Raw genomic sequence first — 25364 nt, 5'->3', positions numbered from 1 at the left:
TGGGACTTAATAGCGAAGGTCATCAGTCCCCTAGAAGTTAGAGCTACTTAAACCTAACTAACCTAAGGACATCACACACATCCATGCCCGAGGCAGGATTCGAACCTGCGACCGTAGCGGTCGCGCGGTTCCAGACTGAAGCTTCTAGAACCGCTTGTCCACTCCGGCCGGCCCTGCCGTGTTCCCTGGGACGGAAGATTTATACTCCAACTGTCTGCATGTAGTGTTATTCACGTGAAACAGTGCGAAAGTTCTCTAAATGTTTGTGAATCGTGTAACTGTACTGAGGCTCGACTAAAGTATCAGCCCGGTATTCACCTAGTGGGATGCGGTAACTGCCTAAAAACTAGCACACCGACCTTGTCGTCAATGGGCTGGTCGGATTCTGCATCTTCATCTACATCTATGTGATTACTCTGCTATTCACAATAAAGTGCCTTCAAGCTGCCTCTACCGTTACACTCTCGAACGTGAAGTTCACACTAGTTACAGCCCGCCATCCATGTGGAACACGTGTTGGTCTCACCGCGGACTTCTAGACTGAGCAACACACAACTGATTTCATCAGAGTGAACGGCCTGAAGATGGCGTTGACGCAACGTCGAAACTAGTAGCGAAGTAAATATAAAATCTTAAGTATGGCTGGAGGAATTTCATTTTTAATAAAATGCTTTCGGAACGTCCCTGGGTAATTTGATAGCTACAGGGCTTTTAACCCTTTAACTGCTCTGGACGTGTTAACGCGCACTTTTGTACCTGCCCCTGTGTGCTCTGAACGTATTTACGCGCGCCACCGGTCCTTCTACTTCGTATTCTGAACGTGTTTACGCGCGCCGCCTTAGTGGCACCTGTGTGCTCCTGACTTACAAGGGGAGGCCAGGACGTTTGGAGCGCGGATTTACTGCAAACTTCGCACACTCGTAGTACTCCATGAGGACAACAAAATGTGTAAGCAGTAGCGCGTAATTCTCAAGTGTTATTGAGAAAATCGCAGGATAATTTCGGTCGTCAAATATATATATTTGTGCGTGGCCATTTTTACGATGAAGCGGCTGCAGCCGAGTGGTGCCGGCACGGTAGCTCAGCGTGTTCGGTCAGAGCGTTAGCTGCCCTCTGTAATAAAAAAAACTGAGTTGATCGATCAACAACGAACTTTAAACGTATGTCTTACGACGTCCGCCTCGAGCAGATGCAACGAACAAAATGAGATTTAACAAAAGAGGATCATGGATCAGCTAACAATATGGAACAATTTTTTAAATTTTTTTTAAGTGGTTGGCGTTCAAGCTGCTGGATCGACTTCCGTCCGTTTTTTTTTATTTTCAACACAGTCATTTTCTTTATTATTTATATTACAATTGATATAATGGGGAAAACACGTGTAATCGGATAACGTTTATTAAATTTACAATGTTATTTGGCAGTCTACTAATTTTTATTATCATAAATAGTATAATATTCATAACTATCGACTAGTAAGCGACCAAACGCATAAAGTGATACTAAAAATGTATGCTTGTCCGTGTTTTCAAAACTGTTCGTATTTAATCGAAAGAGAACGAGAAATTGCTTCTCGGAAGACGCTATTAAAATACATTCGATACTTCATAACCGATTATCAGCGCCGATTTTTAAGGAAATACTGCGTTTTGCATGGTTTGCTTCCAAACTATCGTCTGAAAGAGAGGTTTTTGAAAATGTTAACGAGGTTTGTTTTTCACGGAAAACGTCAAAAGACCTTGCGTATGCGGAAACACGGCATTTATTCAATGCAGCTGCTGCCGTTTAACTTTATGTTTCCATGTTTTTACGAAAAATACCATCCTGTAACGTACTCGTAATGTCGAAAGCGACGATTAATTGTACATCTTTCGAAAGCCGTCTGTGCCGGTCAAAACTTGGAGAAAACAAGTCGTTTTGGGCTCGTTCCACGTATAAGGGATTTCTCAAATTACGGACAAGCATACATTTTCAGTATCACTTTATGCGTTTGGTCGTTTACTAGACGATAGTTATGAGTATTATATTATTTGTGATAATAAATATTAGTAAACTGCCAAATAACATTGTAACTTTAATAAAATTTCATCCGATTACACGTGTTTTCCCCATTATATCAGTTGTAATATAAATAACAAAGAAAATGACTGTGTTGAAAATAAAAAGAAACTGACGAACGGAACTCGATCCAGCGGCTTGATCGCCATACACTTTTTTTTAAACATTTTATTCTATATTGTTAGCTGAATTTGTACAGGGCGGACGTCCGATGACACCCGTTCAGTTCGTTCGATGATCCGTTCGCTGGTTTTTTAACTAGAAAGGGTAGCTAACGCTCTGACCGAGCACGCTGAGCTACCGTGCCGGCACTTCGGCTGCAGCCGCTTCATGGTAAAAATGGCCACGCACAGATATATATTTGACGACCGAAATTATCTTGCGATTTTCTCAATAACGCTTGAGAAGTACGCGCTACTGCTTACACATTTTGTGGTCCTCATGGAGTACTACGAGTGTACGAAGTTTGCAGTAAATCCGCGCTCCAAACGTCGTGGCCCCCTGTTGTTGGTGGAAGCCATTAGCGCAGGTACCAGGATTTGGCGGCCTCAAAGGTGCGCTCGACCCTGGTAGATGGATGCACGGCTGCAGCAGCCAAAGGATTAATTATCGTCTTAGGAGTTGTGCGACGCTCGCACGTCAAAGCAAGGCCGACGGTCCGTTTCTTTACCCGTGTAGCATTTGGGAGAATTAATCGGGGTTCGCCATGAAACGTTTCCGATTAAGTCTGCGGAGCAGTACGTCACGTACTTAGTCTCGCTCTCCGCACACAGCCAAGAGGGCGTGCATTCAGGCGTGGTGCGAGTGTCACGTGACGCGGCGCTGCGCAAGCTTCTACGACGGCCGAAAGGAACATTTCGGAGTTTCAGTTCGTAGGCAGACGCCGTCATAAGAAGCTGCTCAGCGTGTTTCCAACAAACAGGTCAGCTTCCGGCAAGGGCGCGACCGCGCTTGCAGCAGGCCGGCGCCCGGGCACGAAGGCGACCTGCAAGGCCGCGCTCGTGGCCGGCTGCGGCTGCCGCTGTGGCCGCGGCACACGCCGCTGTCGTCATCCGCTGAGGGAAATACGGCGGCGCGGGGGCGTTCGCCGGCCGGGATCGTGACGACGGCCCGCCCTAAATTTCCCGCTGCAGACGTTCCATCCTCCGCTGGGGGCCGTAAACTGACGACGGCGTCATAAATACGGCAGCCAGACGCCACGCAGAGCTGATTCGCTCGTGTGCGCCTCGGCAGGGGGGCAAACCACGCTCGTAGTAGATACCTGCTCCCGTCTCACTGCCGGGTAGAGGTGGTTGACGCTGGACGCCAACGGAGCGGAACAGAAGATGACCTCAAATTACGGTGGGTTCACAGTAAACAGAAGACCAACATGGGGTCACTTCGCTTTGCCCGGGACCAAATGGTGAAAGTGAAGATATTAGATACCATCTGTGGTAGATGATTCGGCATGTACCAACAGAGCCGGTCGGAGTGGCCGAGCGGTTCTAGCCGCTACAGCCTGCAACCGCGCGACCGCTACGGTCGCAGGTTCGAATCCTGCCTCGGGCATGGATGTGTGTGATGTCCTTAGGTTAGTTAAGTTTAAGTAGTTCTAAGTTCTAGGGGACTGATGACCTCAGCAGTTAAGTCCCATAATGCTCAGAGCCATTTGAACCATTTAGCCATTTGTACCAACAGAGGCAAGAAACTAGCAGTGACAGATTTTATTAATGCCGAAGCAAGAAGCCTTAGCATTGAACGGTTGTATTGTTACAATGTAAAGTATGGAACCCTGCGTAGACGGTCGGTCAATGTGATTTATGTAACGTGCAGTCATTGAATTCTTGACAGTAGAAGGTGTCACCCTAAAGGAGATTCATCAGAGAATGAAAGCAGTTTATGGTGATTGTGGTGATGTGAGTACGTCGTTGGGCGAGTAAAATTAAAGATGTCGAGGCGGGAACATCTGACCTGCATGACAAACAGAGAGATGGAAGTCCTGTGACGGCAACCACCGAGTTTCACAAATGTCCGGGACTATATATATAGCTGAGCAAAAAGTCTTGTCCTGATTATAAAAATTTCTAACAGAATAACCGTTTGACATAATAAGTTACATTTGATGCCGTTACATAGGTTAGCGTTACTAGTTTTTTTTAAATACACTTACGTTAGTAAACCTCAACGTGTGCTCCCTTGGTAGCTCGGAGAATGTCGAGGCGGTATTGCAGTTCCCGCCAGGTGTTTCGTATTATGTGTTGTGTCACAGTACCCACAGCAGCTTGTATCCTAGCCTTCAGTTCGTCGACGTCAGCAACTGGCGTGCCGAAAACTCTGTCCTTGATATAGCCTCAGAAAAAAATGTCAAGGGGCGTAATGTCTGGAGAGCGGGGTGGCCAAGGTGTTGGACCGTTCCTTCCAATCCACCGATCCGGACATTACTCCCCTCTCCTGACATTACGTCCCTTGACTTTTTTTTCTGGGGCTATATCAAGGACGAGTCTTCGTCACACCAGTTGCTGACGTCGACGAACTAAAGACTAGGATACAAGCTGCTGTGGGTACTGTGACAGAACACATGTTACGAAAAACCTGGCAGGAACTGGAATACCGCCTGGACAGTCTTCGAGCTACCAAGGGAGCACACGTTGAGGTTTACTAACGTAAGGGGTCTTAAAAAAAACTAGCAGCACTAACCTATGTAACGGCATCAAATGTAAATTATTATGTCAGATGGTTATTCTGTAATAAATTGTTATAATCAGGGCAAGACTTTGTGCTCACCCATATATATATATATATATATATATATATATATATATATATAAGGCGAGACGGCCAATGATCTCTTCAGTGCAGATGTAAACCAGGCTCGAACTAGTACGGGAATCGGCGAAATGCCGCGAGTAATGAGGATAAAGGGCAAGAAGTGCTGCATTAGAGATATGTGGGTAAATTGAGAATTTGGGTCTGACGGAAGGTGTGCTAGGGTAGTGACCTGATCACTGTGTCCGATGGCTCAGTGCTCAGAGCATCAGCCTAGTAAGCAGGAGACTCGTGTTCGAATCTCGGTACGGCACAAATTTTCGACTTTCCTCATTGATTTCAATCAGTGCCCGCTTGCAGCCAATGTCTGTAACGTGTTGGCAGATGCTTTCCCGGTGGACGTCTTGTAGAAATAGTTCTCGTGAGAGACATCGGACATCGTTGTGAAAACTCCACACTATTTCATCGGCGCAACCGACCACAAATGATCGCGCATACCTGCGCGGTATAAAGGGGGGGGGGGGGAGTACTATATGTGAATGTGAGACATGTAGACAGATTGAGGAAAGTTCTAGCTGGTACGTGAGATGTCTTCGGATGACAGTTCAAACACAGCTTATGGACAGCAGGGATGGGGGTTTTGTCGGCGTGTGACACACAGCTGTGTATCTGTGAAAGTAAGTTTCGTAGTAGCGCCCAAACCGTTGTGCGGGAAACTCCGATCTCTATCATGTAGTGGCGACAGGACATACAGCTTTGCAGGTTCCCGTTTCTTTCATGGCCTCAGGATTATAAAATGCTTGGAATGACAATACGCGTGACTGCACAGGTTGTTGTAACAACCCCTGTCTAAATGTGCCCATTTCATCCTGAGCGTCTTATTTATACGCGTATCTTATCCGACTTGAAGAGCTGGCCTCGTTCGAACGAGACAAATGACATAAGTTAATTAACATATCACACTGGCATAACAAAAGATATGTGTAACGGAAAGCTCGAAGCGCAGTGGTGTACACATCGACAAACTGCCGATACCGTAGGGCAAGTCAGCGATCAATCGACAAAGCAGCACCACATCAAAAACTCCGTTGTTCGACGTCGGCTGAGCTCGTCCTGCATTTATCAGTGACTAATAATTATTGTGCTGTAGTACATTTCATCACTGTTGTATCAGCAGTGTTTGAAGGGCCGAGCAAATTATCCTTCTGTTTGCACATCCAAGACGAAGAACTAAAAAATCCTTACGAACTTGAAGAAACAGGATTTCGTACGAGTGTGGAATTTCGAGCATTTGGAAGGGTTAAGGAGGTATAAGTGTATCCGCTACAATATCATTAGAGATTGAGGTCTATCTCAGGTGGATACAAATCAGCCGCAGGAACCGTCCCGGAATTTGCCTTATCTGAGGCGCCAACGAAACATGTATCCGGATGGTCGAGACGGGAAGTGAACCACTCTTCTGCGTCATAACCATTGTGCCATTATACTTGGTTAATCGTTTTGGAATAACTCTCCGTTTCCAGTTGAAGTAAAATTAAAATTGCATTGTATTGTATGGAACTGGGGATCTAGAAACGACGAAGAGGCTTCGTCCCTGCCATAGCCCGCAGTGGTACACGACTCCACAACGGGCTACAGCAGTCCACTCACCCCACCGCCGCCCCACGCCGAACCCAGGGTTATTGTGCGGTTCGGCCAGCAGTGGAACACCCCGGGAACGTCTCACACCAGATAAGTGTAACCCCAATGTTTGACTGGTAGAGTAAGTATGATGTAGTACGTGGGGACAGGGTTTGCGCAGCAATCGCCGACACAGTGTAACTGAGGCGGAATAAGGGGAACCAGCCCGCATTCGCCGAGGCAGGTGGAAAAACGCCTTAAAAAACATTCACAGACTGGCCGGCACACCGGACCTCGACACTAATCCGCCGGGCGGATTCTTACCGGGGACCGGCACGGAAGCCAGCCGGGTTGGCCGAGCGGTTCTAGGCGCTGCAGTCTGGAACCGCGCGACCCCTACGGTCGCAGGTTCGAATCCTGCCTCGGGCATGGATGTATGTCTTGTCTTTCGGTTAGTTAGGTTTAAGTAGTTGTAAGTTCTAGGGGACTGATGGCCTCAGACGTTAAGTCCCATAGTGCTCAGAGCCATTTGAACCGGCACGCCTTCCCACGCGGAAAGCAGTGCGTTAGACCGTACGGCTAACCGGGCCGGCTTAAAAAAAAGTCGCCAACAAACCTACTGAGCGGGAAGCATTCAGTCTCTACTTTTTGTGATGCAGCGTGGATGCTCAACATTTCGTCGTCTGCTCGTGGTTTCGCCATCGTTCAGTAACTTTTCATAGATGCTAACGACAGTAGCTTGCGACCGGAAGAATATCTTCGCCGCTCCCGAGATGGTCGTTCCCAGGCGCCGGGCTGTAACAATCTACCCTTTGTCGAAGTCGCTTATGTCATTGAGTTTCTGCATTTGCGGCACGTGTAGTCGCTAGAATGATCCGTCATTCCCGCATCGCCATCATGTGGCATTCACTGTCGAGTGAGGCAGTGGTCATAATCTTCTGGTTCACCAAACCATTTTCAGACATTTTTGTAAATGTAATGTAGCTCCCATCCCGCCAGTTACTGACCTGAGCTATTTGGGAGTCATGTTTAAGGAGAGTGTGCGCGGAACGGCCGCGGCCAAGTGTCGACGCTACTACCGATCGTACGTGTGATGGCACGCCAGAACCTGCTCCGGGCCTTCAACCAGCTGCCATGTGTGCAATACCTGAACAGCATGTTGTTCTCAAAGCATGTTGTTCTCAAAGCATGTTGTTCTCAATGGAGAGACGTCTACAGACGTTAAAGTAACCTCTGGCGTGCCACAGGGGAGTGTTATGGGACCACTGCTTTTCACAATATACGAGGGCAGTTCAATAAGTAATGCAACACATTTTTTTTCTCGGCCAATTTTGGTTGAAAAAACCGGAAATTTCTTGTGGAATATTTTCAAACATTCCCGCTTCGTCTCGTATAGTTTCATTGACTTCCGACAGGTGGCAGCGCTGTACGGAGCTGTTAAAATGGCGTCTGTAACGGATGTGCTTTGCAAACAACGGGCAGTGATCGAGTTTCTTTTGGCGGAAAACCAGGGCATCTCAGATATTCATAGGCGCTTGCAGAATGTCTACGGTGATCTGGCAGTGGACAAAAGCACGGTGAGTCGTTGGGCAAAGCGTGTGTCATCATCGCCGCAAGGTCAAGCAAGACTGTCTGATCTCCCGCGTGCGGGCCGGCCGTGCACAGCTGTGGCTCCTGCAATGGCGGAGCGTGCGAACACACTCGTTCGAGATGATCGACGGATCACCATCAAACAACTCAGTGCTCAACTTGACATCTCTGTTGGTAGTGCTGTCACAATTGTTCACCAGTTGGGATATTCAAAGGTTTGTTCCCACTGGGGCCCTCGTTGTCTAACCGAACACCATAAAGAGCCAAGGAGAACCATCTGTGCGGAATTGGTTGCTCGTCATGTGGCTGAGGGTGACAATTTCTTGTCAAAGATTGTTACAGGCGATGAAACATGGGTTCATCACTTCGAACCTGAAACAAAACGGCAATCAATGGAGTGGCGCCACACCCACTCCCCTACCAAGAAAAAGTTTAAAGCCATACCCTCAGCCGGTAAAGTCATGGTTACAGTCTTCTGGGACGCTGAAGGGGTTATTCTGTTCGATGTCCTTCCCCATGGTCAAACGATCAACTCTGAAGTGTATTGTGCTACTCTTCAGAAATTGAAGAAACGACTTCAGCGTGTTCGTAGGCACAAAAATCTGAACGAACTTCTTCATGACAACGCAAGACCTCACACAAGTCTTCGCACCCGAGAGGAGCTCACAAAACTTCAGTGGACTGTTCTTCCTCATGCACCCTACAGCCCCGATCTCGCACCGTCGGATTTCCGTATGTTTGGCACAATGAAGGACGCAATCCGTGGGAGGCACTACGCGGATGATGAAGAAGTTATTGATGCAGTACGACGTTGGCTCCGACATCGACCAGTGGAATGGTACCGTGCAGGCATACAGGCCCTCATTTCAAGGAGCGTGAGACCGTAGCATTGAATGGAGATTACGTTGAAAAATAGTGTTGTGTAGCTAAAAGATTGGGGAATAACCTGGTGTATTTCAATGCTGAATAAAACAACCCCTGTTTCAGAAAAAAAATGTGTTGCATTACTTATTGAACTGCCCTCGTATATAAATGACCTAGTAGATAGTGTCGGAAGTTCCATGCGGCTTTTCGCGGATGATGCTGTAGTACACAGAGAAGTTGCTGCATTAGAAAATTGCAGCGAAATGCAGGAAGATCTGCAGCGGATAGGCACTTGGTGCAGAGAGTGGCAACTGACCCTTAACATAGATAAACGTAGAGTACTGCGAATACATAGAAAGAAGGATCCTTTATTGTATGATTATATGATAGCGGAACAAACACTGGCAGCAGTTACTTCTGTCAAATATCTGGGAGTATGCGTACCGAACGATTTGAAGTGGAGTGATCATATAAAATTAATTGTTGGTAACGCAGGTGTCACTTTGAGATTCATTGGGAGAGTCCTCAGAAAATGTAGTCCATCAACAAAGGAGGTGGCTTACAAAATACTCGTTCGACCTATACGTGAGTATTGCTCATCAGTGTGGGATCCGTACCAGGTCGGGTTGACAGAGGAGATAGAGAAGATCCAAATGAAAGCTGCGCGTTTCGTCACAGGGTTATTTGGTAAGCGTGGTAGCGTTACGGTGATGTTAAGCAAACTCAAATGGCAGACTCTGCAAGAGAGGCGCTCTGCATCGCGGTGTAGCTTGCTGTCCAGGTTTCGAGAGGGTGCGTTTCTGGATGAGGTATCGAATACATTGCTTCCCCCTACTTATACCTCCCGAGGAGATCACGAATGTAAAATTAAAGAGATTCGAGCACGCACGGAGGCTTTCCGGCAGTCGTTCTTCCCACGAACCATACGCGAGTGGAACAGGAAAGGGAGGTAATGACAGTGGCACGTAAAGTGCCCTCCGCCACACACCGTTGGGTGGCTTGCGGAGTATAAATGTAAGTGTAGATGTAGATGAAGCTCTACGTGGCGTCAGAATTCAAATCACGTGGCACTTGTCCTCCTTCTATCGGCAGTGATACTTCGCAGACTTTAGGCGGCGTTCGGTTGTTACCTGCTCAGAGGACACGTATTTCAAGTACGTTACGACAGTCTCACTCTCCCCCTGTGCCACGGAGGGCTCGGACTGATTAACGTCCGGGCACGGGCAGCTGCCCTCTATTGAGCAGCTTGTGGAAACGATTATTGCAGTGACCATGCCTTCTTCTGTGGTCGTTTGTTGGACGTCCTGATGCCGGTCTCTCACGTCCCACCTGTATCGGTGGCGATGTCGCGACACATCTCTCCCATGTAACGAAATTCATTCTCGAATGCGGCCTTCTTATCTCACATATCTCCGCAATACACCCGCCGAAAGACTTTTATACCACCCTTCCGCGGGCGGTTGTGCGTAAGGTGCTAGAATCAAAGCACCCATTGTTGATTGGTCCGCAGCTCATGGTCTTGCGGTAGCGTTCTCGCTTCCCGCGCACGGTGTTCCGGTTTCGATTCCCGGCGGGGTCAGGGATTTTCCGTACTTCGAGATGACTGTGTGTTGGTGTGTCGTGTTCATCATCGTCATTAATCCCCCTTACGGTCTGAGGAAGGCAATGGCAAACCACTTCCGCTAGGACCTTGCCTAGTAGGGCGGTACGGGTCTCCCGCATAGTCCCCTACGCTCCTCGGAGTATGGGACCCCATCATCATTGTTCGTTGGCCGCGAGTGTGGAAAACGATACACCACCACTTTCTGCCAGCCACCGTGCACGCGACGTGGCATCGAGTTGCCAATAAAAAATATGCGACGAGGTACCGGCTCCACACTATCGGATTAACAGACTAGACTCCCACCTTTGTCCTGACTGTCGCCTCCTGGACACTGATGAACATTTCTTCACATGCGTGCCGTCGTCCGGTGGCTGGCGACTGACGTAGAAGACCTTAGCTTATTACCTACGTGTCACACTTGACGTGATTGGATCTTGCTCGCTCCTGTGTCCGGATGACTCTTACTCTGCCCCCGCAAAATATCATGCGCTTACATGGTTGAAGATTTGGAAATGAATAACGCGAGAAAATCTCTTAAGCTGAGGAAAGCCGCCGGTCTAGACGGAATATTCCCTGAATTCATCAGACACTTGGGCCCCTCTGCCCGTGCATGGCTTAGACAATTCTACTGTGACATCATGAACACCAGCCGGGTTCCCTATCAGTTCAAGATAGCCAAAATCCTCGCAATCTTAAAACCAAGAAAGCCACAGGATGACCCAGCTAGCTATCGGCCAATAGCCCTATTGAGCATTTGCTACAAGCTATTAGAAAGACTGCTATACAACAGAATATATGACTCCATAGACAGACTAATTCCCGCATACCAGGCAGGATTTAGGAACAAACGAGCTGCTGTGAACAAATACTTGCCTTAACCTCATACATTGAATCAGGCTTTCAAAGGACTCAAAAAACCTGTGTGGCTTTTGTGGACCTCTCGGCCGCCTGTGATACCATCTGTACCCAGGCAGTTGTGGCGGGTTTTTAAGTGTTTTTAAAGAGATTAAATCATTTGTGCTTTTATATGACAAGCAGTTTGTAAAGTTTGCCTGAATGGCGTTTCTTAAAGAAATTATTATCTGATTTATGATTGTAATTCTCTTAATGATTTATCTACACTACTGGCCATTAAAATTGTTACACCAAGAAGAAATGCCGATGATAAACGGGTATTCATTGGACAAATATATTATACTATAACTGTCATGTGATTACATTTTCATGCAATTTGGGTTCATAGATCCTGAGAAATCAGTACCCAGAACAACCACCTCTGGCCGTAATAACGGCCTTGATACGCCTGGGCATTGATTCAAACAGAGCTTGGATGGCGTGTACAGGCACAGCTGCCCATGCAGCTTCAACACGATACCACAGTTCATCAAGACTAGTGACTGGCGTATTGTGACGAGCCAGTTGCTCGGCCACCCTTGACCACACGTTTTCAATTGGTGAGAGATCTGGAGAATGCGCTGGCCAGGGCAGCAGTCGAACATTTTCTGTATCCAGAAAGGCCCGTACAGGGCCTCCAACATACGGCCGTGCAGTATCCTGCTGAAATGTAGGGTTTCGCAGGGATCGAGTGCAGGGTAGAGCCACGGGTCGTAACACATCTGAAATGTAACGGAGTTACACTTAAGCTGAAAAAAGCGATCCCTTGCCGCAACACAACTAAGCTTCTGGAAAACATGTTGAAAAATCGCTACTTCAGAGTGAACGTAGGTCAATCTACGAGTAAATCCTACGCAATAAACAATGGGCTCCCACGGGGATCAGTGTTGGCTCCCCTTCTCTTCAACCTATACACGAGTGACATGCCAGCAACTAAATGGCAAAAATTCTGCTATGCAGATGACATTGCAATAGCCACTAAGAGCAAGACATTTGAAGAGGGGGAAGCTACTCTGTCAACGGACCTTCAACTTCTTAACCAGTACTAACGAAATGGAGGCTCTGCCCAAATCCAAATAAAACTGAGGTAAGTGTATTCCACCTGAACAATCATGAGGCAAGACGAGAGTTACAAGTAACATTCTGCAATGAGCGATTGACGCACAACAGCCATCCAAAATATCTAGGAATCACTCTTGACCGGTCACTAACCTATAAAAAACACCTAGAAATAACCAGTCAAAAGATAAAATAACATATTAAGAAAGCTGACTGGAACCTCCTGGGGAGCTCAAGCTAGCACCCTACGCACCGCAGCACAATGTCTTGTTTACTCGGTGGCAGAGTACTGCGCCTCAGTCTGGTACAACAGCAGACACACGAAAAAAAATTGATGTCCAGCTTAATACCACCATGAGGATTGTCTCAGGAGCTCTGCAATCAACTCCACTCCCCTGGCTTCATGCCCTTTGCAATATAGCTGCTCCCTCCCTCAGAAGGCAATAAGCATCTATCCGAGAACAGAAGATATACCTATCCGAAAAATATTGGACCATCTACCAGCTACTCGCCTAAAATCCAGGAAACCTATATGGGAAGACGAAGTCCTCAAATTCCCAGAAAGGTACGACATAGCAAGGGAATGGAGGCAATACTGGTCGCTGAATAATCACCATCGTCTCATCACTGATTTTGATCCTTCGATACCGATGGAAGGAATGCAAGAAGAACTTGGTGCAGACTTAACCGTGTGAGGACTAACCACGGCAGGACTAACCACAAATGGAAACTCACTGATGACCCACGATGCGACTGTGGTGCAGAAGAACAAACAATCTCTCACCTGGTCTTCGAATGCCCTACGAAGAGGTATGAAGGAGAATGGAGGGATATCATGAATGCCACTCCACGTGCTGTTCAGTGGGTGACCTGCTTAGATGTGGACTTGTAATAGCTGCAGTAGCTGTCTACCTAATCTTTTGCATATTGTTGTTTGCGATCAATCATTCAATAATATATTCTTAATTCGTTTATTACATTCATTAATAGTATGTGTGCGATTTTACTCTGTAGATGCCATACACTAAATAAATAAATAAGTGAATGACCACCGACTACGTCTTCGGCAAAGGGGAGGAAGTGGAGCTTGATTACTGATGGTACCTGTAAAACGTTCACAACGCCTCGAACGTACACCGGCGTACCGTACACACTTCGCGAAGTACGACTTTAATGCAGGATGGCGCTCCATTCTGTATTGCTACAGCTGTGAAAGACTTCTTGCGGACATCGTTTGGTGTGGATCGCTTGCTGAGCCGCCAAATCCATCATGCTCAGCCTCCCAGGTCCCCAGGCCTCAATTCGTGTGTTTTTTGGCCGTAGTTTTACCTATCTACTGCGATGTCCGACCCTATTAAAATTGCTAAAAGACTACATAGGATGGCAGTTTCTCACCACACCTACCGATATGCTGCACACTGCTGTTCACATCATTGTGCCTTGGCTACAGGTAATTTTGATGAATTACGGCGGACATGTTGAGCATTTGTTACAAAAAATGGTTTTTGCTAAAAATCAGTTGTTATGCTAATTATTGCTTTCGTATCATATGAAGCGTCATTTATTGGTCATTTTGTACACTTTGTTTGGTTTCAATAAAACCCCATGTCATTGCAAATATGTCTGTCAATTGTTTCCTTTCTATCTATACTATTCCGTGAAGCACTGAATTTTCGAATGTTAACGGACTCTTGGGTCCCCCGTATATTAAATGCTCTCACGTCTTCAATGCACTAATACTTTCAATACAACGTCGGTCAAATTTTCTGTTCATGTACATGATATCAGTAACTGCTCTATCAGTAATTCGTTAATACTGGTATTCTATATGCAATAGCCGAAGTGCGTTTCTTCGTTACGATACACGCTTCGTTCTATTCAAAAAATGGTTCAAATGGCTCTGAGCACTATGGGACTTAACAGCTGAGGTCATCAGTCCCATAGAACTTAGAACTACTTAAATCTAATTAACCTAAGGACATCACACACATCCATGCCCGAGGCAGGATTCGAACCTGCGACCGTAGCGGTCGCGCGGTTCCAGACTGTAGCGCCTACAACAGCTCGGCCACTCCGGCCGGCCGTTCTATTCAGTCGAAACATCGAAAATGGTAGGATTTCTTGCTTTTAATGTAGAAATGATGTTTGCATTCACGTTTGATTTAAATTTTGCCCTCTGGCGATAAGTTAGTGAACAAAAAAATCAAGGAAACTGTTAGGCAATAACAGACTACGAATGATACACAATGTAACCGTAGGTTTCTGCAGCCGTTGTCACTGACAATTCTTCAGGGTATGTTATCACATGGTCAATGTTTAAAATTCTCGAATGTTTTAGCCAGTACTGTAAATGGCTTTCCTCAGGACACTGTACTGACTGCACATCAAAACACCCTGACGAAGCCCATTTGAAACAGTGTAGAAGTTTATATATTGACCATGCGGTCACATACCCTGAAGAATAGTACTGACAATGGCATATAAGGTTGACAATAGTCTGTTGGTAAGGTTATATTTTCCCGTTGGCCAGTAATATAGTTCACTGAAATATGCGGAACATAAGGGACGAAGAGCCAGGGCTGTTTCCCAGCTCCCCGCCTCACCCTTCGCAGGTACTGTCCTCATCTGCCTACATCCTTTCTATGCAATGTAGCACTACTCCGATACGGGTGTGTAAGCAGCGACGTGTGGCGTTCGTGTCTTTCGACGTGCGTGGAGGTAATGGGGAAACATGAACCATGGTGACGTTTTCAACAAATGCATTCAAACGGGACCAATGTGCAGTTATTCTTTTCATAATATTTTCATAATGCGGGGCCACAGTCATAATATATTTCTTTACAGTCAATACCGCCATTAGACTGTTATTTATTTATAGTGTTACATTTACACTTACACAATCATGATTTCGGCTTCAAAGTGCCATTATCAAGTGTTTTAAGTGTTATAAATTGCCTAAGATGGCATACTGTCGTATTGTGCCATCAAGTGTTTTAAGTGGTATAAATTGCCTAATATGGCATACTGTCGTATTGTATTTTAATACGACAGTATGCCATCTTAGGCAATTTATAACACTTAAAAAACTTGATAATGGCACTTTGAAGCCGAAATCATGATTGTGTATGTGTAAATGTAACACTATAAATGAACAGTCTAATGGCGGTACTGACTTTAAAGAGGTGCTATTCTTTTCTCGGTTGGCGAAGGACAAACACCGGTAGACAACTATCGGAGAGTAGAGAATATGTATGGGTCAGGATTCCTATCGAAAACCACTGTTGTCGAATTGTGCGCCAGGGAGTGCTGCTGCTTCATGGTAACTTACGAAATTCCATCATATTTTCACTTACTGTTGGCTGCATTTGTTGCTATCGGTACATTTTTCTTCACAAGTAAGAGAGATTCTTTGATGAATTTTGCACATCATACAAACCATACTTACAGTTGTATGAAACTCTAGCGTTTTCCAAATCTATTAAAAACTGTGGTAAAAATTGAGATAATTAACTACAAAATTTGATTTTTTTCTAAACATAAAGTTTAAAACGTAACATTCATTTTTTCATAAATTAAATATATTCTAGAGTTTCAGACACCTGTAAGTATGGTTTGTATGCTGTGCAAAATTCATCAAACAGTCTTTCTTACTTATGAAGAAAAGTGTACCTACAGCAACAAATGCAGCCAACAGAAAGTGAAAAAAATGATGAAATTTCACATGTAAAAAAAATTATTTTGTTATGTTTTTGAACTTCCGCTGCTACGAGTGTGAATCCTGAATCCATCCTGGTCATGCTGACAAAGTTTTATGAATTTACTTGTAAAAGTATAGACAGTGGAAATTAAAATGTCCCGTGGTGCCTCTCCTGCTCCAAGTCGACCCGTTTGACGTCCTACCCACCTTAAGAATTTTGAGGGATTTCTAGAAGAATGTGTCTTAATTGAAACCGTTTTGTAAAATTGCAATGCAATTCAGCCTTAGTGGCGTATATCAGTTTTGATGGGGAAACAACTGGGTTATTATTGATCAAACTGTCTATAACCTTTTAAAGTTGTTTGGTAATATCTCGCCCGGGAGGGGCGGTTTTCAATCTATGTGGAAATAGTAATTGATTTCCTGGTAATTTGATGTAAAGTTAATTTGAAATGATTTACTTGGCCCGAGTGGCGGTTTTTTTAAATGTTTGCAAAGAGATTAATTCGCTTGTGGTTTCATATAACAAGCAGTTTGTAAAATTGGCCTGAGTGGCGGGTTTTTAACTGTTTTTAAAGAGATTAAATCATTTGTGGTTTTATATGACAAGCAGTTTGTAAAGTTTGTCTGAATGGCGTTTCTTAAAGAAATTATTATCTGATTTATGATTGTAATTCTCTTAATGATTTATCTACACTACTGGCCATTAAAATTGTTACACCAAGAAGAAATGCCGATGATAAACGGGTATTCATTGGACAAATATATTATACTATAACTGTCATGTGATTACATTTTCACGCAATTTGGGTTCATAGATCCTGAGAAATCAGTACCCAGAACAACCACCTCTGGCCGTAATAACGGCCTTGATACGCCTGGGCATTGATTCAAACAGAGCTTGGATGGCGTGTACAGGCACAGCTGCCCATGCAGCTTCAACACGATACTACAGTTCATCAAGACTAGTGACGGGCGTATTGTGACGAGCCAGTTGCTCGGCCACCCTTGACCATCCGTTTTCAATTGGTGAGAGATCTGGAGAATGTGCTGGCCAGGGCAGCAGTCGAACATTTTCTGTATCCAGAAAGGCCCGTACAGGGCCTCCGACATACGGCCGTGCAGTATCATGCTGAAATGTAGGGTTTCGCAGGGATCGAGTGCAGGGTAGAGCCACGGGTCGTAACACATCTGAAATGTAACCCCCACTGTTCAAAGTGCCGTCAATGCGAACAATAGGTGACCGAGACGTGTAACCAATGGCAGCCCATACCATCACGCCGGGTGATACGCCAGTATGGCGATGACGAATACACGCTTCCTATGTGCGTTCACCGCGATGTCGCCAAAGACGCATGCAACCATCAGAAACTGGATTCATCCGAAAAAAAGACGTTTTGCCATTCGTGCACCTGGGTTCGTCGTTGAGTACACCATCGCAGGCGCTCCTGTCGGTGATGCAGCGTCAAGGGTAACTGCAGCCATGGTATCCGAGCTGATAGTCGATACTTCTGCAAACGTCGTCGAACTATTCGTGCAGATGGTTGTTGTCTTACAAACGTCCCCATCTGTTGACTCAGGGTTCGAGACGTGGCTGCACGATCCGCTACAGCCATGCAGGTAAGATGCCTGTCATCTCGACTGCTAGTGATACGAGGCCATTGGGATCCAGCACGGCGTTCCGTATTACCCTCCTGAACCCACCGATTCTATATTCTGCTAACAGTCATTGGATCTCGACCAACGCGAGCAACAACGTCGCGATACGATAAACCGCAATCACGATAGGCTACAATCCGACCTTTATCAAAGTCGGAAACGTGATGGTACGCATTTCTCCTCCTTACACGAGGCATCACAACAACGTTTCACCAGGCAACGCCGGTCAACTGCTGTTTGTGTATGAGAAATCGGTTGGAAACTTTCCTCATGTCAGGACGTTATAGGTGTCACCACCGGCGCAAACCTTATGTGAATGCTCTGAAAAGCTAATCATTTGCATATCAGAGCATCTTCTTCCTGTCGGTTAAATTTCGCGTCTGTAGCACGTCATTTTCGCGGTGTAGCAATTTTAATGGTCAGTAGTGTATGATGCAAATAAATACGTTGAAATGAAATGATCACTGTATGGGTCAAGTACTTCTACTGCCTTTATATTAAAGGTGAAGGAAATTGCAGTTCAAAACAGAAATAACGGTCCATTTTACTACTTTTCGGCTTCCTGCTTGCCACTCTGCGACTATGTGCAGGAAGCTACGTCTAGTTATTGTTCGAGCAACGCTCGGTACTCTACGGAGCTCTGCGGTATACCAGGTAATCTCGAAGTCGTTCGAATGCGAGTATCGTTGGGCGAGCTGTAACTGCAAGTATGCTGGTAAGCGGCCGTACCTGACGCGGCGGTGGCGGCAGCAGAAGTCACGGCTGTAGAGGCGGACGCCGTCCCTACGCCGACGCCGCCAGTCGCGGAGGCGTCGCCGGCGGCGGAGGCGGCTCCGGCGATGGGCGAGGGCGGCCGGATGCCGGCGGGCTCTTCGGCCGTTGTCGGCTTGTCCTCGGCGGCGCTCGGGTCGGCGCCGGCGCCCGCGGCCACCTTGGCCAGGTGCTCGTCCAGGCGTCGCGACGCGTCGTGCAGCTCGCCGCGCACCGCCGCCACCTCCTCGTGGGCCACCGCCAGGTCGCCGTCGATGCGCGCCGCCAGCTGCTTGTTCTCCTCCACCATCCTGCGGAACTTTGCCTGCGAAAACACGCAGACCGATCGCTCGTCATTCTTCTGTAGCGTACGGCGCAACACTACATTATACGTGGTATCTCAAACCTATTGGATCAAACTGAAACAGGTAATAGTGCATCTCGTAATATTTCTGACCTACTCAGCCATCATATTAGGCTCCAAGAAGTTGTTCCCAGAGCAGTGGAGATGCAAGACGTACGGGGTGATCAAAAAGTCAGTATAACTTTGAAAACTGAATAAATCACGGAATAATGTAGATAGAGAAGTACAAATTGACACACATGCTTGGAATGACATGGGGTTTTATTAGAACCAAAAAAATACAAAAGTTCAAAAAATGTTCGACAGATGGCGCTTCATCTGATCTGAACAGCAATAATTAGCATAACAAAGTAAGACAAAGCAGAGATGATGTTCTTTACAGGAAATGCTCCATATGTCCACCATCATTCCTCAACAATAGCTGTAGTCGAGGAATAATGTTGTGAACAGCACTGTAAAGCATGTCCGGAGTTATGGTGAGGCATTGGCGTCGGATGTGAGATTTTCACTCTGCAGCGGAGTGTACGCTGATATGAAACTTCCTGGCAGATTAAAACTGTGTGCCGGACCGAGACTCGAACGCGGGACCTTTGCCTTTCGCGGGCAAGTGCTCTACCATCTAAGCTACCCAATCACGACTCACGCCCCGTCCTCACAGCTTTACTTCTGCCAGTACCTCGTCTCCCACCTTCCAAACTTTACAGAAGCTATCCTGTGAACCCTGCAGAACTAGCACTCCTGAAAGAAAGGATATTGCGGTGACATGGCTTAGCCACAGTCTGAGGGATGTAAAGCTGTGAGGACAGGGCGTGAGTCGTGATTGGGTAGCTCAGATGGTAGAGCACTTGCCCGCGAAAGGCAAAGGTCCCGAGTTCGAGTCTCGGCCCGGCACACAGTTTTAATCTGCCAGGAAGTTTCATATCAGCGCACACTCCGCTGCAGAGTGAAAATCTCATTCTGGAAACATCCCCGAGGCTGTGGCTAAGCCATGTCTCTGCAATATCCTTTCTTACAGGAGTGCTAGTTCTGTAGGGTTCGCAGGAGAGCTTCTGTAAAGTTTGGAAGTTGGGAGACGAGATACTGGCAGAAGTAAGGCTGTGAGGACGGGGCGTGAGTCGTGCTTGTGTAGCTCAGTTGGTAGAGCACTTTCCCGCGAAAGGCAAAGGTCCCGAGCTCGAATCTCCGTCCGGCACACAGTTTTAATCTGCCAGGAAGTTTCATCCCTAGAGATGTCGGTCGATCACGATATACTTGCGACTTCAGGTAACCCAAAAGCCAATAATCGCTCGGACTGAGGTCTGGAGACCTGGGAGGCCAAGCATGACGAAAGTGGCGGCTGAGCACACGATCATCACCAAACGACGCGCGCAAGAGATCTTTCACGCGTCTAGCAATATGAGGTGGTTCTAATAAAACACCATGTCATTCCATGCATGTGTGTCAATTTTTACCTCTCTATCTACATTATTCCGTGGTTTACTAAGTTTTCAAATTTATACTGACTTTTTGATCACCCGGTATATAGACGACGAAATGTGGTGTGAGGTACCTGTGACAGATGTCAGATTCGGTACCATTCGCGTGAGAAAGACCGCCTGCACAATGCTAGTGCTCTGTGATTGGCTGAAGCTACTCATTGGAATGACTTCACTTTTTAATACAAATCTCTCTCAACAGCTCACTATCAATCAGTCATTTTAGAATTATTGAAACAATTTAAACCAAAAACAAAAGACTAACGAAATAGCAGACGAAGCACTTCGGAAGCTTTCGGGTCACCCTTTTCTGGTATGGCGCACGAAGTGTTTCGGGCTGTTCGTCACTCTGGATTAGGCAGTCAAGATACAGTCATGTTGTCTGTGGCAGGATGTGTTTGCCAGTATTCAGTATTAAACGATTCACTCCGGTAGTCATGAGGCACAGACACGTGCCACAAATAGTGTAAAGATACATTTCCGTAAAAATTGTGTTTGATCATGTACTTTGCTGTATCAGAAGGTATTGTATTAAGATCATGTAGTCTTCTCGAGTAGCTATATTAAAATACGCGTGTGGCATCCCAAAGAAGTGATACATTATTTCAGAACTGAACCTCACTAAAAGTCAGTTTTAGCCTCAAGATACAGAACCTGCGTGTTGTTTTCTGCGCTGGGGACATCAACTTGAAGACAGCAGGTTAGTGAACTATAACAGAACCTTCGTATTCCACACAGTGCAGTGGAAACAACTAGGCGCCTCACGTGTACTGCATGCACAGAACAAATGTGCTCAGTGACACGTCTTCTGCAGTAATGCAGAGGAGGTAAAGGAGGAAGATCGTTATTAACACCACAATCATTCATTCTTCCTTTCTTGCCGTAATCCGCCACCGATTATATTGAGATTGGGGACCAGTAGTCGGAAATGCATATTTATTGTGTTATGGACATACACAGGTACACGTCATAACACCAAGGTAGCTCATTGTATTTATTTAAAGCTACGACCGCCAGTCTCATTGTACGTATTGCAACGACACTTGTTGTTCTGCCACATTCTCTTAAAGATCCCAGGTGGTTCAAAATGGCTCTGAACACTATGGGACTTAACATCTGAGGTTATCAGCCCCTAGAACTACTTAAACCTAACTAACCTAAGCACATCATACACATATGCCCCAGGCAGGATTCGAACCTGCGACCGTAGCGGTCGCGCGGTTCCAGGATCCCAGGAGTTTGTTGTGCATTGGAACTAGTACTAATTGATAAACAGCGCACAACCCTGACCACCAAACAGACATAGTGTAAACAACTCATAGCACTTGTGTCACCTGATGACCGCAGGCATCGCACCGGCGCATTAAGTTGTACCGCACGCAGTTGTCCATTGCATCAGACATCTGGTGATGTGCCCATGGTGAGATGTGTTACTTCAGAGTCAAAGATGGAACGTTACTGATCACTAGAGTTGACAGGCATGCATTTAATGCGCGGGACTGCTACGGTCGCAGGTTCGAATCCTGCCTCGGGCATGGGTGTGTGTGATGTCCTTAGGTTAGTTAGATTTAAGTAGTTCTAAGTTCTAGGGGACTTATGACCTAATATGTTGAGTCCCATAGTGCTCAGAGCCATTTTTTTTTTGCATTTAATGTACGGTGCAGCAGGATGTGGTGCCCGCAAAGCAGCGTGAATGTATAGCGAGCGTTTTTCCAACAGGCATCATCCTAATTGGAAGAAATTATTTCCGTGGATATCAACTTACGATAGGTGGTGTCGTTCGCCCCAGCCAAGGTTCCTTCCAAACACAGGTAATGGTGTTGCATCGTGTGGCCGACCACAAACAATAAGCGCCCGTCTACTTGTCCATGAAGCACACGTTATGGAGAATGCTATGTGGAGTGTATTGGTGGATCAGATATTACACCGCTGTCATAAAGAATATATGCAAGCACTGGGACCAACGGATTTTGATCCCTGTGTTCAGTTCTGTCAATAGATCATCCACTGCAGTGCTATAGGGCCGAGCTTCGTACAGTTTTTATTGCTCACACATGTGGCCTCATTCATTCTTGATGGTGTTCTCAACGGCTGCAACAGTCGTGTCTGAAGCGAGGACAATCTCCACTCCACCCACATCGGTGACCACCAGCAACGATTCTCTGTCAACGTATGATGGGGCACTGTCCAAGAATAGCTAATAGGACCTTATTTTCTGCCTCCCCATTTGAGTGGTCAACGTTATGCTGTGTTCCAGCGAGATGTGTTGCCACAGTTCTTGGAGACTGTGCCCCTTATCGACCACGAAAGGCTGTGGTTTCAACACTATGGTGCACCAGCCCATTTCACTGTTAATGTCTGAGAGCACCTGAACAACATATACCCTCATCGTTGGATTGAGTCGTCCTGTTCCACAGTCACCTCGACAGCCAGATCCCATACCTCTGGACTTCTTCCTCTGGTGATACGTCAAGATGTTGGTGTGTGAATCGCCCGTAGAAATGGATGAAGACCTGCTTGCTGGGGTCCAAGCTGCCTGATACGACAGACACCAGCGATCTTTGAGAGAGTGTAGCAGAACCTCATGCACTGTTGCCACGCATGCATTGGCACTGACAGTCGTCACTTCGAACAGTTACTATGAACTATGTTGTTGTTACGAATTGTAGGCTGTGTATGTCCATAACACAATAAATATACATTTCCCACCTTTGATTCTCTGTGTCAACATAATCGGTTGTGCACCCACTATCACCTGTTTCAGTTTGACCCAAAAGGTTTGAGACACCCAGTAAGTACTATATTTACCTATTTTTACGTACTCTGAAATCGATAGTTTTTAACCGCAGGTAATCCAAGTTCAGTTTATAGTGACAATTGGTACATAAGAGTATACAGTGCCTGACAAGAGAAGTGATGAGCGCTGAAGACATAGTCAGATGTCAATGTAACTTGGTTCATGTACACCCCACCGGCGGATATATAAATGATTAGAGTTGCACTTCTATGTGACAGCTATAACGGCAACCTGCATGCATTAGTCTTGTTCGCGTTTAGTGTTATTACCAGGCCTGTCGCGTTATATAAAGGGCGTGAATAGCCTCAGATGTTGAGTGACTGTGTAGGACATAGAGAGCCCTCGTACTCGTGTCAGACTGATCTGTCAGCGTTGCCCTTTTCTTATGTGATATCCTTCAATCCATGGTTGGAGGACAACAGGCAGATTTCATATTCCTAGATTTCCGGAAAGCATTAGACATTATACCCCACTGTAGACTGTTGACGAAGATCCGAGCATACAGTTTAAGTTCCCAGATATGTGAGTAACTCGAAGACTTTTTAAGTAATAGAACCTAGTACATGGTCCTCGACAGCGAGGGTATCTTTGGGAGTGCCCCAGGGAAGCGTGGTAAGACCGGTTTTATTCTCTAGGTACATAAATGACCTGATGGATAGGGTGGGCAGAAACTTAAGGTTGTTTCCTGATAGCGCTATGCTTTAAGGAAGATGTCGTCGTTGAGTGAGTGTAGAAAGATCAAGATGACTTTGACAAGATTTCTAGTTTGAGTCATGGATGGCAGCTTGCTCTAAATATAGAAAAATGTGAGTTAATGCAGATGAATGGTAAAAACAGCCCTGTAACGCTCGAATGCAGCCTATGCAGCATTAGTAGGGTGAAGTTTGACGCAGTCATTTCGATTAAATACCTGGGTCTAACGTTGGAAAGCTATATGAAATGTAATGAGCACGTCAGATTGGTAGTAAGGAAGGCGAATGCTGGACTTCGTTTTATTGGGAGAATTTTGGGAAAGTATAGTTCACCCATTGAGGAGACGTCGTATATAGTGCGACCCATTGTTGAGTACTGTTAGAGTGTCTGGGATCCCCACCAGGTTGGATTAAAAGAAGACTTCGAAGAACTACAGGCAATTAAGAGGCGTGCTGCTATATTTGTTACTGATAGGTTCGATCAGCGCGTAGCTATTACGACGATGCTTCGTGAACTCAAATGGGAATCCCTGGAGGGAAGGCGATGCTCTTTCTACAAGGGACTATTGCGCAGATTTAGAGAACCTGCATTTGAGGCCAACTACAGAATGATTCTGTTGCCGCCAGCGTATATTTCGCGTAAGGACCACAAAGATAAGATGCGAGAAATTAGGGCTCGTATGGACGCTTTTAGACAGTCGTTTTTCTACCATGCGCCGTGCACAGTACGGTGGTTTGTGGAGTATGTATGTAGGTGTAGATGTAGATACCAGAAACTGGCAGAGTTTGAAAGGAGATTAATTTTGAGTTTCCGTTTCGCCGTCTGGTCGAACCGCGTAGTGCCTAGATTTGATGCGGATGTGACAGTGGCCTGATGTTGTATTTCATGGGAACATGTGGACAGGCATAATCATCGACAAGCTTTTGGACAAGTAGGATAGCCCTATTATGCACCAAGCACATGGTGACACCTTCAAATCTCTGATTGTCATCCAAGAACAAGTAGCAGACTTCCTGCAACCTCATGTGTCATCCCACACTACTGGTCAGAGACTGGCACCAGCAGGCTTAGAGAACTCCTGTCATGTGCCACAGTCACCGCAACACAACAGTTGATTGTGGAATTGTACGGTGGCTGGGAAGCATGGACGGCTGATGAATGGCGTCGCATTGCGTTCAGCGATGAACAGCGGTTGTGAACTACCCCGGATTACCATCGTCGGCGAGTATGGCCGCGAAACGGGAGGAGGTCCTACTTGAGAAGTGGCGCGGTTGCTGGCGTCGCCTTTCTAATTCCTGGCGCCACTAGCTCGATCTGTCGTGTGATGTCCCTCTGTGAGAATCGAACTCAAGTCCTCTGGTTTACAACAGAATTCAGTACAGCGAAGCTGGCTTCAGCTCTCTCCTCGGTGTGCCACGTCACAGAGCTGGCTGGCCAGGCTACGCACGAAGACGCCACTCGAAGTCAGCCACGTATTCAAATCGGCGCACAAATGT

The 25364-nt window shown here is 46.3% G+C and overlaps 1 protein-coding gene across 1 annotated transcript in view; it reads right to left on the bottom strand.

The window, feature by feature from the left end:
• LOC126176298 (uncharacterized) overlaps positions 1 to 25364 on the bottom strand; it is a 370925-nt gene that overhangs the window by 263431 nt on the left and 82130 nt on the right. The window contains exon 4 of the mRNA XM_049923448.1: positions 18519 to 18864. Within this exon, the coding sequence (XP_049779405.1) occupies positions 18519 to 18864 (346 nt within the window). The remainder of the gene's footprint in view (positions 1 to 18518; positions 18865 to 25364) is intronic.

Source organism: Schistocerca cancellata, chromosome 3 (genome assembly GCF_023864275.1).
Source record: "Schistocerca cancellata isolate TAMUIC-IGC-003103 chromosome 3, iqSchCanc2.1, whole genome shotgun sequence".
Taxonomy (NCBI): Eukaryota; Metazoa; Arthropoda; class Insecta; order Orthoptera; family Acrididae; genus Schistocerca; species Schistocerca cancellata.
This window is presented reverse-complemented; position numbering and strand designations above follow the sequence as displayed.